The sequence below is a fragment of the Mastigoproctus giganteus genome, chromosome 1, assembly GCF_048544385.1.
Source record: "Mastigoproctus giganteus isolate SK-2022 chromosome 1, ASM4854438v1, whole genome shotgun sequence".
Classification (NCBI taxonomy): domain Eukaryota; kingdom Metazoa; phylum Arthropoda; class Arachnida; order Uropygi; family Thelyphonidae; genus Mastigoproctus; species Mastigoproctus giganteus.
Window position 1 is genome coordinate 28,014,689 of NC_143575.1, and position 17,345 is coordinate 28,032,033.

At 38.1% G+C, this 17,345-nt stretch overlaps 1 protein-coding gene across 11 annotated transcripts in view; it reads right to left on the reverse strand.

Annotated features, from left to right (window-relative positions):
* The window catches only part of LOC150090662 (MAGUK scaffold protein DLG1-like), an 800,778-nt gene extending 787,770 nt beyond the window's left edge, over positions 1-13,008 (reverse strand). For 9 of the 11 annotated variants that reach the window (XR_016546888.1, XM_090372085.1, XM_090372124.1 and 6 more), the window contains exon 1: positions 12,794-13,008. Coding sequence is in view for 1 of the 11 variants with exons in the window: in XM_090372085.1 (XP_090228211.1) it covers positions 12,794-12,815 (22 nt within the window). In the remaining 10 variants the exon portion in view is untranslated. The remainder of the gene's footprint in view (positions 1-12,793) is intronic. The other 2 variants (XM_090372078.1, XM_090372070.1) reach the window with 1 other exon arrangement.
* Between the last annotated feature and the right edge of the window lie 4,337 nt (positions 13,009-17,345).

The following is a 17,345-nucleotide window of genomic DNA, read 5'->3' on the forward strand; positions in this document are numbered from 1 at the left end:
GTACTTTGTATTTGTCAAGGTTAAACTTCAGTTGCCACTTCTTAGTCCATCTGCCCAAATTATCTGATCCTGTTGCAGTAGCACACTGCCATTACTGTCATTAAAAACCCTGCCAACCTTTGTATCATTTGCAAACTTCGACATTAAGCCTGATATACCTCCATTAATATCATTGACAAATATACAAAACAACAGTGGAACCAACAGCAAACCCTGTGGGACTCCACTAAAACATTAATCCACAAAGAGCAGCACCCATTGATTACCACCCTCTGTCTTCTCCCACTTAACCATCCTTTTATACATTGTAGCAATTTACCCTTAATACCATTCTGCTCCAATTTGTACAATAGTCTTCCATGCACAACAGTGTCAAAAGCTTTCCTGAAATCCAAATATATGATATCAAAATTATTTTTTGCATCCAGTTCCTTTGTAACCACATCATAATATCCTATCAAATGTGTCAGATGAGACTTTCCCTTAACAAACCCATGCTGTGTCTGAATTATTGCTGCAGTCTTATCTGTAATTACTCATGTCACCCTTCGATCCCTCTTTGTGAATTGGGGATACATTTGTACATCTCCAGTCCGTGGGAACCTCCCCTGAATCCAAGGATGCTCTCATAATTATGGCTAAGGGTTTGCTTAGTTGCTTTGCCGCCTCCTTTAATATAACTGGATAGATCCCATCCACCCCAGGTGCTTTTCTTATGTTTAACTTCAACAATTTCTCCTCCACTTTGCTCTCAGTTATTACAAAATCATTAAGTATCCTACTACAATTTGATAACCTTCTGCCATTTTCAAACCTTAATAATTTCTCATGTGTGAATGTAGATGCGAAATACTCATTCAGTTTGTTTGCTATCTGAGCAGGATCATCAACAGTTGAACCATCGATGTCAAGTGGACCAATCAGATTCATCCCCTTCCTTTTAGAGTTTATATAAGTAAAGAAATCCTTGCTGTTTTTCTTAGCATCTTTTGCCAAGGATTTCTCGTAATCTGCCTTCGCCTGCCTAACCTCCTTTGTGACCTGATTACAGACTAGCTTATATCTGCCATAGGATTCTGAGTCGCTTGATAATTTATATGCATCCCATGCATTTTTCTTCTCTGTTACGAGTCTCATTAGTTCGTTAGATAACCATTTAGGCCTAAACCTTGAACAATATTTCTTAAATAGGTTTGAAACTTTTAGTAGCATCCATGATTAATTCCTTGAATGCTTCCCACTTAGAATTTACTGTTGATAACATCGTCAGTTGATCCCACTGTACAGAATTTAAAAACTGTCGGAGACCACTGTACTCACCTTTATGGAAGCAAAAACCCTTTCCTTTACCCCTGATGGTAATTAAATCTTTAAGTAAATCCCAAATCAGTACACTGTGATCACTGCCACCTGGTGGTTCCTTTATCTGCAAATTCTTAATACACGAATGATCACTGCTGATAACCAGATAAAGAGTATTACTCTCTCTGGTTGCCTCTCGAACATGCTGCTGCAGAAAACAATCATCCAATACATCCACAAAAGTCTGACTAGTGTGTGAGTGACCAACCCACAAGTTCCAGTCAATATCTGGGAAGTAAAAATCCCCCATTATAAGACATTCCGATTTAATAGCCCACTCTATTTCTCTGTACAATTGTTCATTGTACTTATTCGAGTCATTAGGCCTATAACACACTCCTAATCTTATTTTTGCTTTTGCAGTGCTTATGTCACACCAAACTGACTCAACAGTGCACTGTTGAGTCAGTGCAACAGTTATTATAGTAACAGTGCACTGTTACTATAATAAGTAACATTATAGTTACTTATTAGTATTGCTTTAAGTATAATATCATGATACACACAATATTTTATAAATATCATTTCTTTTCTGATTTTTGAAATGAAATGCATTTTTTCAAAAATCATTAGCCTTTGATACACCAATCCATTCAATCACTTGATTTAATAAGTGGCCAACCCATCCCTGTTTAAAGCAAAAGTTATATCCTTCACTGATACATGGCTCCAGTTGGCATATTAATAGCAAAAGGCTTAAGTCTTGAGAAAATCCTTTTCATTCCCCACTAATGTGAGTGTATTACCACACAGATGGTATGTTATTCTAGGATTTGTGAGACCCACATGGACTATCTTGCATTTGTCAATCTTAAAATTCAATTGCCACTTCTCAGCCCATCTGCCTAATTTTTGTAGCCCTTATTGCAGTAACATAACCCTGATTATTGTCATTAACCAGCCTGCCAACCTTCATATCATCTGGAAACAAACATTAGCCTGATGCTTTCATCAATATTATTAATAAATATGGAAAAAAACACGTGGCCCAGCAACGAACCATGGAGAACTCCAGTAATAAAAGTAGTCTAAAAAGAGCATGTGGAACAGTAGCAAATATGATCCTGAAATCTAAGCATATGATATCAAAATTAAATTCTGCATCCACTTCCTTTGTTACTGTCATAGTATCATAATCAGATTGGTCAAACAAGGTCACCCCTTAACAAATAAATGCTGTATAACTGCACTTTTTTCTAGATGGTCTTGCATTACTTCTTTAATCAGTGACTCCATTATTTCCCAATGAAAAGAAGTAAAGCTAACAGGTGTATAATTACTCATGTCACCTTTTGATTCTCCCTTGTGAATGGGAAATATATTCGACATCTCCAGTCTCAGGGCCCATGAAATGAATTGGAGGATAATCTCATAATTATGGCTATAGGTTTGCTCAATTTCTTTTGTTTTCCCCCTTTATATAATTGGATGGATTTCATCCACCCCAGGTGGTGGCTTTTATACATTTAGCCTTAACAATCTCTCTTCCTCTCTCCTCTCAGTTGCACCTCATAGGTAGCATAGTTCATATAATCACCATCCTCTCCACACCATATGGAAAAGACCTGATTTTTAATCCTGTCAATGACGGAAGGTATTTTTATATACCTTTTTCACAAAGTAGCCAAGTTAGTCAGTCTCAGGGGAAGATAACATGGTTTTTTTTCCTCCTGAAAACTCAGGTTTTTTCATCCAGCAAATAACCACAGAAAATACAATTTACAGACATTATATACAGCACAAAGTTTTGGATGTTCCTAAAACTCTAAAACAAAAAAAAAACCTCTCAGTTATCACAAAATCATTTCAATCCCTGTTAGAATTTAACAGACATCTGGCATCCTTATTCTTAAATTCCTCATGTGTTTCTTAGATGCAAAATGTCTATTTAGTTTGTCAGCAACCTGAGTAGGGTCATCAACAGTCAAACCATTGATATCTAGTGGACAAATTTTTTTCATCTCCTTCTAGTGTTTACATAAGTAAAGAAGTCTTTTGTTGCTTTTCTTTGCCAGAGACTTCTTATAATCTGCCTATCCTAGTTTATGTCTACTGTAGGCTTCTGCATCACCTAACAATTTATATAAATCTTATGAATTTTTTTCTCTGTCAATTTGTCTTATGAACTGAGAAGTCTTGTCACTTCATCACACATCCATTCAGGTCTAAGCCTTGAATAGTATCTCTTTTTTGGTATAAAAAGCTAGTAGCTTCTGTGATTACCATCCTGAATGCTTCCCATTTAGAATTCAATGTTTTATTTTGGTTTTACCTGTAGTTAAGAGATCAGAAGGTTAAACTAAAGAATACAAGAGGATTTTTTTTTTCCCCCAGACATTCAGTGATTAAGGCCACAAACTGATGCAATTCAATTTTAGGTTTCATTGTTTCACACTACCTGATATTATTCAAGAATTAACAAATCAGTTTAGAAATCTGAGGTGACACAATATAAATTTTAGAACTATGCTACTTATTGTGATATTAAAACTAAATTTTATTAAATAATTCAACAGTTCTGTGAGCATAAAAAAAAATTATTTCTGATAATTACACTGGTCATCAATTATTAGATGTAAAAATTACTATTTACAGAACTATATTTTAGTGGAATAACAAAAAAGATATACTGTGGAATAACTATCAAATATATTATTCTAACACACTCATTTATTTCTATTTCAATATGGAAATAAAATTTTAAAGTCTTGGAAATCAATAATTGTAAAATTGCAGTTCAAAAATAATCATTTCTAATGTCAAAAGCCAATTTCTAGACCCCTCCTCCCATCCCATTCAGAGACAAGAAGAATAAAATACTTGCTAGTTAGGGATCCTACATGGTGAAGTAACAAATCAGTAACATCACCCATAATAAAACTGGTGTCACATATATCCTTCAAAAGAAGGTTTATAGTACTAGAATTCAAGTTTGACTACACAAGTTTTGGAATTATACAATAAATAATTTCAAAACATATCCAATTCAGAGAACCTATTCAACATTCTAAAATTTTTCAGATTTTACAAGTATACAGAAAGGAAGTGTGCAACTGTATTATTCAAACGTTCCTGAATTAATTTATATAATGCAAATAATAAATTTAATTAAAAATAAATTATATATAGCTGATTTTGAACTTTACACAAAGCACGGGCTTAGAAATCTAGACACCTCCAAATAGTCAAAATGATTGCATTAGAATAATCATTTAAATTAGGAATTAACTGTCACACAACTTTCATAGTTTTGAGCATTTCATGTTTTCTTTCAAGACTGCGAATAATACTGGTATTTAATATCAGTAAAACTAAACAGTATTATGTTTCACTACATACTGTAAGTCAAATAACAGAATTAAGTTTTAGAAAATACAATTTGGAATTTAAAGTAGTAGTAGTAGTAGCAGTGGCACTTGATGCAAGAAAGCAAGTGTAGGAGCTTATGCAGCATCAGCCAAAAAAAAAAAAAAAAAAAAATCACACCATACCCTCCAATTGCCTGTCCAGTTCCTCCTTAAATTTATTTAACCTATCAACTTCCACAACGACAGATGGAAGTTTGTTCCAGCAATTAACCACCCGCTGGCTAAAGGCAAATTTCCGCACATCTATTCTACATCTATCCTTTCTTAATTTGAACTTATGTCCCCGTAGGTTCGTATTCTGAACAAGTGGGAGGATCCCATCAGAATTCAGCGTGCTCAACCCATTCAAGGAATTATAGACCTCAATCAGATCACCGCGCAGGTGCCTAGTCTCCAGCCACTGCAATTTGCAGAACTTAAGCCTCTCTTGGTAAGAGGATCCCTTCATTCCCCTCACCAATCGTGTTGCTCTTCTCTGTACACGCTCAAGCAAATCTACATCCTTCCTAAAATGAGGCCTCCAGACCTGTACGCAGTACTCAAGGAGTGGCCTGACCATTGCCTTATACAGAGGGACAATCACCTCCTTTTCCCTGCTAGCAAAATTCCTATATATCATTGACAAAACCCCATGACCTGCCCTAGCAGCCTATCTACATTGCTCAGAAAACTTCATATCTGACTGCACAATTACTCCCAGGTCTTTTTCATTTTCTACCACCTTAAGTGTAGTACCACACAGTTGGTACGTTTCTCTGGGGTTACTTCTACCCATATGCAGTACTTTGCATTTGTCAAGGTTAAACTTCAGTTGCCACTTCTTAGCCCATCTGCCCAAATTATCTAGATCCTGTTGCAGTAGCACACTGCCATTACTGTCATTAACAACCCTGCCAACCTTCGTGTCATCTGCAAACTTCGACATTAAGCCTGATATACCTTCATCAATATCATTGATAAATATACAAAACAACAGTGGACCCAACACCGAACCCTGTGGGACTCCACTAATAACATTAGTCCACAAAGAGCAGCACCCATTGATTACCACCCTCTGTCTTCTCCCACTTAACCATCCTTTTATCCATTGTAGCAACTTACCCTTAATACCATTCTGCTCCAATTTGTACAGTAGTCTTCCATGCGCAACAGTGTCAAAAGCTTTCCTGAAATCCAAGTATATGATATCAAAATTATTTTTTGCATCCAGTTCCTTTGTGACCACATCATAATAACCAATCAAATTTGTCAGACAAGACTTTCCCTTAATAAACCCATGCTGTGTCTGAATTATTGCTGCAGTCTTGTCTAGATGATCCTGCAATGCATCTTTAACCAGTGACTCCATTATTTTACCCGGAACAGAAGTTAAACTAACTGGTCTGTAATTATTCGTGTCACCCTTCGAACCTCCTTTGTGAATTGGGGATACATTTGCACATCTCCAGTCCGTGGGAACCTCCCCTGAATCCAAGGATGCTCTCATAATTATGGCTAAGGGTTTGCTTAGTTGCTTTGCCGCCTCCTTTAATATAACTGGATAGATCCCATCCACCCCAGGTGCCTTTCTTGTGTTTAACTTCAACAATTTCTCCTCCACTTTGCTCTCAGTTATTACAAAATCATTAAGCACACTGCTACAATTTGATAACCTTCTTCCATTTTCAAACTGTAATGATTCCTCACGTGTGAATGTAGATGCAAAATACTCATTCAGTTTGTTTGCTATCTGAGCAGGATCATCAACAGTCGAACCATCGATGTCAAGTGGACCAATCATATTCAGCCCCTTCCTTTTAGAGTTTATATAAGTAAAGAAATCCTTGCTGTTTTTCTTAGCATCTTTTGCCAAAGATTTCTTGTAATTCGCCTTTGCCTGCCGAACCTCCTTTGTGACCTGATTACAGACTAGCTTATATCTGCTACAGGCTTCTGCATCGCCTGATAATTTATATGCATCCCATGCATTTTTCTTCTCTGTCACGAGTCTCATTAGTTCATTTGATAACCATTTAGGCCTAAACCTTGAACAATATTTCTTCATCGGTATGAAAAGTCTAGTAGCTTCCACGATTAATTCCTTGAATGCTTCCCACTTAGAATTTACTGTTTGTAACATCGTCAGTCGATCCCACTGTACAGAATTTAAAAACTGTCTGAGACCACTGTACTCCCCTTTACGGAAGCAAAAACCCTTTCCTTTACCCCTGACGGTAGTTACCTCTTTGAGTAAATCCCACTTCAGCACACTGTGATCACTGCCACCTAGTGGTTCCTTTATCTGCAAATTCTTAATACACGAATGATCACTGCTGATAACCAGATCAAGAGTATTACTTTCTCTGGTTGCCTCTCGAACATGCTGCTGCAGAAAACAATCATCCAATAAATCCACAAAAGTCTGACTAGTGTGTGAGTGACCAACCCACAAGTTCCAGTCAATATCTGGGAAGTTAAAATCCCCCATTATAAGACATTCTGATTTACTGGCCCACTCTATTTCTCTGTACAATTGTTCATTGTACTCATTCGAGTCATTAGGCCTATAACACACTCCTACTCTTATTTTTGCTTTTGCAGTGCTTATGTCACACCAAACTGACTCAACAGTGCACTGTCCATCTATATCAACTGGATGCACTTCTTTTGATTTTATGTTTTTCTTAATTAACAGCATAACACCTCCTCCCTTTCTGTCCTGTCTATCCTTTCTGTACACATTGTACTCCCCAAATTCCAGTTCTGCATTCCTTATATCTTTGTGACACCACGTCTCTGCTATCCCAACAATATCCGCCTTTGATGTCTTGACCAACACTTCAAATTCATCAAATTTATTTACTATACTTCTAGCATTGGTATACATGCAAGCATACATGCTCCTATGCCTATTCCTTGTTACCCTAACACATCCCATATACCCAACTATTCCAGGATGACTGCCATCCGTCCCTGAAACACCCAACACCCCTCGCTCCAGGTCGCTTCTTATTCTAATAGAAGTTGTGCAAGAATCACCTTCACCTCTGCCTGCGGTTACTGTTCAACTATTAATCTTTGTATCCCCCCAAGCTAGCAGTTTTCCGACCCACCTAACACTGCCTCGATAGCATCAGCAAATATTCTTGCACCCTTTCTATTTAAGTGTATCCCATCCCTGTAGAAGCAATTTCTCCTGTTAACAAGTAACTGAATTCACAGAGTATACAAACAGTGCACTTTGTGATATATATGACTTATTTGTTTGTTACCTGATTTTGCTTACTTCCTTTTCATTATTTAAAATATAAATAATGTCTCTTCTAAACAAATAAATCAGTTCTGGAAATAAGGAAGGAATAAAAGCACTATCAATCAAATTTTGCTATAACACATAAATCAGATATTCCAGATGAGGGGCGATCTGTAAAATTCCTCAGCAAAACATCATGAAATCACAAAGTGTCTTAAGAGCTGGAGGGAATGCTGTGATTATTGCCAAGGGACAATATGAGGGGGTATCAAAAAGTTCATACCCCGACCTAGATAAAACATCAGTAGGAAGATGCCGTTTTTAATAGAAGTTGTCTGCATTTCAATAACTAACATCTCAAATTTCATTCCCGTAGGTGACTGTACACCAGAGGTGGAGCCCGGAATCTGAGGAAGGATGCTATGGTTAACAAAGTGGAGTATCGAGCAGTGATCAAGTTCCTTGATTTGCAGGGCAAGAAAATTGAGGAAATGGACAAAGAAATGAAGGCTGTGTATGGGCAAAATTATCCATCCTATGACACTGTAAAAAAGTGGAAACAGGAGTTTCAGTGAATCCTACAAGCATCTTTGACGAGCCAAGCGAAGGAAGGCCATCGGCATCCACAGACAATAAGACGGTTGCAACGGTTGAGCAGCCTGTGATGAGTAACAGATATGCGACAAATAATTTCATCGCAGATGCAGTGGGATTTAGTATGGGTGTTTGCCCACAGCATTGTACATGACCATCTCTGCACATGTCTCAGGTCTCTGCATGATGGATTCCAAGATTGCTGATGCCTTTGCAGAAGCAATGTCGAATGCAATGTTCTTGCCAACTGTTGGATTTGTGTAATGCGGATGTTGAAAACTTTTCTGATCGGTTAGTGACAAATGATGAATGCTGGGTGTACCAGTATGATCTGGAGATTAAAGACAAGTCAAAGAAGTGGAAGCACACCTCCTCCCCACCTCCCAAAAAGGCAAAGACCACTCCATCTGTGAAGAAGGTGATGTTTTCCGTTTTTTTGGGACAGAAAAGGGGTTATCCTGACAGATTACCTATCTTGTGGTTCCACACTTACTGGAGAATACTATGGAAATCTTTCAAAAAAGTTGGGTGATGCTGTGAAGGTGAAAAGGCATGGAATGTTAACCAAAGGTGTCCGTCTTCTGCCAAACAATGCAACAGCTCACGCGGCCGTTGCCCAGTGTGGGTTTCAACTACTGCGCCACCCACCCTATTCTCCCGACCTAGCACCGTCACACTTGTTGTTTCGAGAAATGAAGAAACCATTGCATGGATGGCACTTGATTCGTCTCAAGAATTCACCAATGAAGTGGAATCATGGTTTCAAGCAAAAAGTGTGGACTTATTATTGTTATTATTATTAGCTATATGGTGCAAGGAAGCCTGAGGCTTATGCTACACCAGCCAAAAAAAAATTTCTGAATTACCCTGAGAGAGAGAGAACAAGAAAGAAAAGATGATATCCAGCTCCGGACCCTAGGCGTGCCAAGCTCATACTCACCAGATGTGAGCAAGGCATAAAAACAACTGATCCATAGATAGGAGAAATGTGTTACTATACATGGAGAGTACATAGAAAAGGATTAAAGTTCCTCTTAAATTTTCACCTTTCTAGGGCTGTTATTTCTAGGTAAGGGTAAGAACATTTTGATACCCCCCCCCCTCATATATGTCATGGTCATTTTAGAAAATTAAGAGTTGAAATCTAGTTCCTGACAGAAACCGTATAATTTGGGAATCTAACACTGCCCAACTTTATATCTGGTTAAGAAAAACTCTAGAAAAATCTCCATCAGGTACTAAAAATATTAAACATTTTCCCTCTGTAATCATAAGCCATTCAAAATAAGCCACAGAAGATTACCTAGTAACATGGATTTCGATTTAATCTCTATCTATTCCAATCTTATGAATCTAAAAGAATTTAAACACACAAATTACTGCCTCTTTGAAAACTATCTAGCGACAGAGATATCCATAAACTCAGAATTACTGATATAATTTAGCTCTCATATCAACAACATGCCTTCTGAAACAACCAGAGTGCCATTTTAAAATTATAACCTTACACAAACCATTTTATATTCAGACATACAGGAGTTAAGAACAAGTATATTCATATCCTTATATATAATTAAATCATAGCAAGTATAATAATATGTACATATGTATAAATTATCTCTCTCTCTTTTTCTACTCTAGTCACTTGTTTCACAGAGTTATTTTGAAGAAGGTAAAAATCTGAACTAGTGCACAACTAGTTCAGTTTTTTACTAAACCCTTTGATAACCTATATTGGAGAAGAAACAAGTGGAGTTACATATAACATCCTTCAAAATGTATTGGGACATCTTAACCCTATCACATGGCAAAAAGATGGCAGTACTGCTTTTGATGAAATATATAATAAGATCAGACAGAATGAGAAGTAGCGATCAGATAAAGAAAAGACAATTCTACCCACTCTAAGTGGGAAGCATTCAAGGAATTAATCGTGGATGCTACTAAAAGTTTCATACCTATTAAGAAATATTGTTCAAGGTTTAGGCCTAAATGGTTATCTAATGAACTAATGAGACTCGTAACAGAGAATAAAAATGCATGGGATGCATATAAATTATCAAGCGACTCAGAAGCCTATGGCAGATATAAGCTAGTCTGTAATCAGGTCACAAAGGAGGTTAGGCAGGCGAAGACAGATTACGAGAAATCCTTCGCAAAAGATGCTAAGAAAAACAGCAAGGATTTCTTTACTTATATAAACTCTAAAAGGAAGGGGATGAATCTGATTGGTCCACTTGACATCGATGGTTCAACTGTTGATGATCCTGCTCAGATAGCAAACAAACTGAATGAGTATTTCGCATCTACATTCACACATGAGAAATTATTAAGGTTTGAAAATGGCAGAAGGTTATCAAATTGTAGTAGGATACTTAATGATTTTGTAATAACTGAAAGCAAAGTGGAGGAGAAATTGTTGAAGTTAAACATAAGAAAAGCACCTGGGGTGGATGGGATCTATCCAGTTATATTCAAGGAGGCAGCAAAGCAACTAAGCAAACTCTTAGCCATAATTATGAGAGCATCCTTGGATTCAGGGGAGGTCCCCACGGACTGGAGATGTGCAAATGTATCCCCAATTCACAAAGGGAAATCGAAGGGTGACGCGAGTAATTACAGACCAGTTAGTTTAACTTCTGTTCCGGGTAAAATAATGGAGTCACTGGTTAAAGATGCATTGCAGGATCATCTAGACAAGACTGCAGCAATAATTCAGACACAGCATGGGTTTGTTAAGGGAAAGTCTTGTCTGACAAATCTGATAGGATATTATGATGTGGTTACAAAGGAACTGGATGCAAAAAATAATTTTGATATCATATATTTGAATTTCAGGAAAGCTTTTGACACTGTTGCACATGGAAGACTATTGTACAAATTGGAGCAGAATGGTATTAGGGGTAAGTTACTACAATGGATAAAAGGATGGTTAAGTGGGAGAAGACAGAGGGTGGTAATCAATGGGTGCTGCTCTTCGGGGACTAATGTTATTAGTGGAGTCCCACAGAGTTCGGTGTTAGGTCCACTGTTGTTTTGTATATTTATCAATGATATTGATGAAGGTATATCAGGCTTAATGTCGAAGTTTGCAGATGATACAAAGGTTGGCAGAGTTGTTAATGACAGTAATGGCAGTGTGCTACTGCAACAGGATCTAGATAATTTGGGCAGATGGGCTAAGAAGTTAGCCCCTTTAGCCAGCAGGTGGTTAATTGCTGGAACAAACTTCCATCTGTCGTTGTGGAAGTTGACAGGTTAAATAAATTTAAGGAGGAACTGGACAGGCATTTGGAGGGAATGGTGTGATTTTTTTTTTTTTTTTTGGCTGATGCTGCATAAGCTCATACACTTGCTTTCTTGCATCACATGCCACTACTACTACAACCTCTCATCATGACTGCCCCCATCCAAAGGAGAAATATTCTGCAGAGTTGCCTCTGAGGAATATTTCCACTTGTCAGCTAGCTGAGCAGGTGCTTCACCTCATTTCTACTGTTCTACACCCTGTATGATAGTCAAAGATGGCCACTAATACTACTATCTGTCTTCACAATGTCTGGTAGTAACCATTAATAAATCCCAGTGCCTCTGAGTAAAGAGAAGTTACTTGCAGTATGAGCACACAATTCAGATGACTATATGCAGAAACTTTATTGAGAAGGTAACCAACAAAATGACGTGTTGGTCGTGCTAAATATTCAACTCTGCTTTTCTCAAACTATATCCTTAAAATAATATACCAAAACATGATGGAAAATATTATATACTGTTGTTTAATTGCATAAAAGTATTATTGTATTTTCCTGTATATTTGTGAGGTACGAGTAACTAGCTGCTGGGTTAATTAATGAGGTCTCTCCGAGGCGGCATATGATATTTAAAGATGCGCTTTTTAGACCTGCATATTAGAAAAGAGCGCGCGCGCGCGCACACACTTGCACTACATAAGCACCAGCGTAAATCGAGAAAAAATAAATAAAATATGTTTACACATGCTGTAAAATAAAAAAATATTTCATAATTAGTAAACTACGTTGTGTTTCCTAATGTTGAGAGCATTCCTGGAATACGAATTACCGAAGGTAGAAAAATGTTTTCTGTCTTAAGGTGTTTATACTGCGAGGTGACAGGTATGCGTCGTTTCTGTTTACGAACTTAACAAACCACATAAATGATGAAATAAATATTATGTACAATTTCTTTGTAGTGAGAGAAAGAGCATAAACGGTCTTACCACCTTTTTTACGAATGATCATATCCAGCGCGAATTACCCACATTTACAACTAAGACTACATAAGCCTAACACCTGTGCTACGGATAGAACACGATGTAATGCCGGTAGAAATCACAACTTGACAGACCGAGACGGTCATACGGAGTATAGCGCCACGTTTACATTCTACGCAGCTTTTTCAGCACCAAATTTTAACTTGCTTAATCAATCTATTCCGTTATGTATTGCCCATTGCAACCACAAAAACTTGGGGAGTTAAAAAATATGTATATCCTGTGGTCTCCATAATGACAGTATGACATATCTCATGCAGTGACAATAGAATTAATTAGTCAAAAGGGTTTAAAGGGGAAGGGGGTTGTGTCAAATGGGGACCGCGGCCCTGTTTTAGAAAGAAACCAAGAAATGAAATTCGGTATAAAATATATTCGATGAAATTGAGTATAAAAAGATACTCCACATTTAATATATTCATTTATTGAAAACAAGCAGAATCAATGATGAAACAGTGATGTACGAAATCCAGTAATTCTGTTTATAAAAATTTAAATAAATTTTCCAACGATTTGGTTCACTGCTGATATAATGTTATGTCTGATCCTTGTTAACAGTATTTATCTTATTTTTCTTATGACGCAACTGATCCAGCTGTACTAGAAAAAGAGGAGTCATTTGGCCCGAAGGCTGCTTTGGTATACTGTGTTGAGATGAAGTAGAGGACAGGTTTACGAAATGGAAATTTTTATTAATAAATATATACCGTGGTAAGATTTTATTAACATTCTCTTATTTTTACTAATCAAATATAGACGTAGTACTTCCAATGCGTATGAAAAAATCTGCGTTCCAGTCCGTTCCGAATCCTAAATGGCGGGGGGGGGATTCCGGCAATGCGGCGGGGGGAGAGTTAGGCAATACGGCGGGGAGGGTCTAGAAATTCACCTCTGATTTCACGCTTTCATTTTCATTGGGTTTTTTTTTCGTCCCGAGACGACGGTGTAATGATTAAGGATGAGGGTGTAATGACTAATACAAGAGTCAAGAGTTAAAGAATTTAATAGTGAAAATTCATATTTATTTATTATTTTATTAGCCATATGGTGCAAGGAAGCCTGAGGCTTTTGCTGCACCAGCCAAAAAAAAAAAAAAAATTCTGAGTTACCCTGAGAGAGAGAGAGAGTCAGAAATAGAAGGGAATCACCACGGAAGAGAAGAATAATGATATCCAGCTCAGGACTCAGGGTGTGCCAAGCCCATACTCATCAGATGTGAGCCCCTAGGGCTTCACATGAATAACAGCCTGGAACACATAAACACTTCATTCTGGTTCTGTCAGTTACCATACTAATGCAAACAAAACTATTATATTAGGGTTACCCAGTAATTTCTTACATAAACCCGTATTTGTGTCTGTAATTTTCTCATGTTTTCTGGTCCATTTGCTTGCTTTGTTAGACGAAAAACCCAATTTTTCCGGAAAAAAACCTTGCTATCTGCGCCTGAGACGGACTAACTCAGCAATGTTGTGAAAAAAGCCAAAAATCGGGTTAAAGTTCCTCGGGTCATCGTCGAGATTCGAACCCGGGCCTTTTCCATCCGGTGTGGGGCGGACGGTGGCAATTCTCTCTCTCTCTCTCTCTCTCTCTCTCTCTCTCTCTCTCTCTCTCGCTCTCTCTCTCAGTGTAATTCCTGATTTTTTTTTTTTTTTTTTTTTTTTGGCTGGTGCAGCATAAGCCTCAGGCTTCCTTGCACCATATGACTAATAATAATAATAATAATAAGAAGAAGAAGAAGAAGAAGAAGAAGAACCTTTGATAACTCTTTAGGAGGCTTCCGGATCAGCTAGTGTAGAATCTTGCTACCTCTACTCTGCCAAATTGTGACTGGAAGGAGTCCGAGTAGTGTGTATGCGGAGGACATTGTTGAGCCACGTTATCTCAAAGATCTGGGCATATTTTTACCATGTGTACATCATATCCAAAAATTTCTTTACTTCATACAGCATGTCCCCACCCCCACTTTTTCATACTATTGAATATAACATGAATTGTCAAACAAATAGAGTAAGCTTATCTGCAAAAAGATCTAAACCTCCCCAACACGTCCTAGTTCATTTCACGAATATACGTGGTCTCAACTGTAATCTCAACTAGGTCCATTTCCATATGCAGTCTCCCAAACCCCATGTACTTTTTCTGCAGAGTCTCAGTTATCGGTTGATTTAACTATTGCTCATCTCAGTTGCCCAAATTATTCGCTGTATGATCCTTTTCGCTCAAAGATGGTTAAAAAAAAAAAAAGGGTAACCTGCAGCCATTATCAACCCACTGCAAGATGGAAGCCGCCTCAACAATTCATGCTGAAGGAAATGTACCATTGTCTGCCAAACCCTGGTCTACTCAAAGACCATGTACTACTTTAGCATTAGCATTAGCATTAGCATTAGTAGAGGCATATGATGCAAGAAAGCAAGCTTATTCAGCATCAGCCAAAAAAAAAAAAAAAAAACCCTCTCCCATTTCACCCCTCCGTTCGTTCGAAATACCTGTCCAGTTGAGCTTTAAATTTGTTTAGGCTATCAACTTCAACAACAAGTGATGGAAGTCGGTTCCACCAACCAACCACCCGCTGGCCAAAGGCAAATTTCCGCACATCTATCCGACATCCGTCCTTCCTCAATTTGAATTTATGCCCTCTGAGGTGATTATTCTGAGAAAGATGAAGAATCCCATTGGCATTGAGCATGCTCAAACCATTCAAAGCCTTATACACCTCTATCAGATCACCTCGCCGGTGCCTAGTCTCCAGACTCTGTAATTTTCAAAACTTAAGCCTTTCTTCGTAAGAGCAACCCTTTGTTCCATTTACTAATCTTGTTGCCCTTCTCTGTACCCGTTCCAGCAGCTCTACATCCTTCTTGAAATGAGGCCTCCAGACCTGTATACAGTACTCAAGATGTGGCCTAACCATTGCCTTATACAAGGGAATAATCACCTCCTTATCCCTGCTAGAAAAATTCCTGTATATCATTGACAAGACACCATGAGCTACTCTTGCAGCTCGTCTGCACTGCTCAGAGAACTTCATATCTGCCTGCACAATTACCCCCAGGTCCTTTTCATTCTCCACCACTGTCAGTGTAGTACCGCAGAGTTGATACATTGCTCTGGGGTTACTGTTACCCATATGTAGTACTTTACATTTGTCAATGTTAAACTTCATTTGCCACCTCTCAGCCCATCTGTTCAACCTTTCCAGATCCTGTTGCAGCAGCATAGCGTCAGTAGTGTCCTTAACGACCCTGCCAACCTTTGTATCATCTGCAAACTTAGACATTAAACTTGATATCCCATCATCAATATCATTCATAAACACCGAAAACAACAATGGACCCAACACTGAACCTTGAGGAACTCCACTAATAACATTAGTCCACGTTGAGCAGTGTCCATTGATTACCACTCTCTGTCTTCTGCCACTCAACCATCCCCTTATCCAAAGCAGCAATTTGCCTCCAATGCCACACTGCTCCAATTTGTGCAGCAGTCTTCCAAGTGCAACAGTATCAAAAGCCTTTCTAAGATCCAAATATATAATATCAAAGTTATTCCCTGCATCCAGTTCTTTTGTGACTACATCATAGTATCCAATCAAATTGGTCAGGCAAGACCTGCCCTTAACAAAACCATGCTGCGTCTGAGCTATAACTGAATTCTTGTCTAGATGATCCTGCAGTGCTTCTTTAACCAGTGCCTCCATTAATTTACCTGGAACAGAAGTTAAACTAACAGGTCTATAATTACTTGTGTCAGCCTTTGATCCTCCTTTGTGAATTGGGGTTACATTTGCACATCTCCAGTCTATGGGTACCTCCCCTGAGTCCAAAGAAGCTCTCATAATTATGGCTAGGGGTTTGCATACTTCCTTTGCTGCCTCCTTTAATATAACTGGATAGATCCCATCCACCCCAGGTGCCTTTTTTATGTTTATCCTCAACAATCTCTCCTCCACTTTCCTCTCAGTTATTACAAAATCATCCAGCTCACTGCCAATGTTTACTTTACCTACATCATTCTCCTTCCTGAATAACTCCTCATGCGTGAATGTAGATGCAAAATACTCGTTTAGATTGTTAGCCACCTGAGCAGGATCCTCAACTGTTGAACCATCAATATCCAGTGGACCAATCTGATTCATCCCTTTCCTTCTCGAGTTCAAGTATGTAAAGAACTCCTTTCTGTTTTTCTTTGCATCCTTTGCCAAGGATTTTTCGTAGTCTGCCTTTGCCTGCCTAATCTCCTTTGTGACTTGGTTACAGACCAACTTATATCTATCATAGGCTTCCATGTCACCCATTAATTTGTATGTGTCCCATGCATTTTTCTTCTCTGCCACATGTCTCATTAGTCCATCTGACAACCATTTAGGCCTAAACCTTGAACAATATTTCTTAGTTGGTATGTAAAGCCTGGTAGCCACCTACTGTACTCCCGCTGCTGACAACTCGGCTACAGACTTGCATATGTCCGTTCTGATATTCCATGTCAGAGA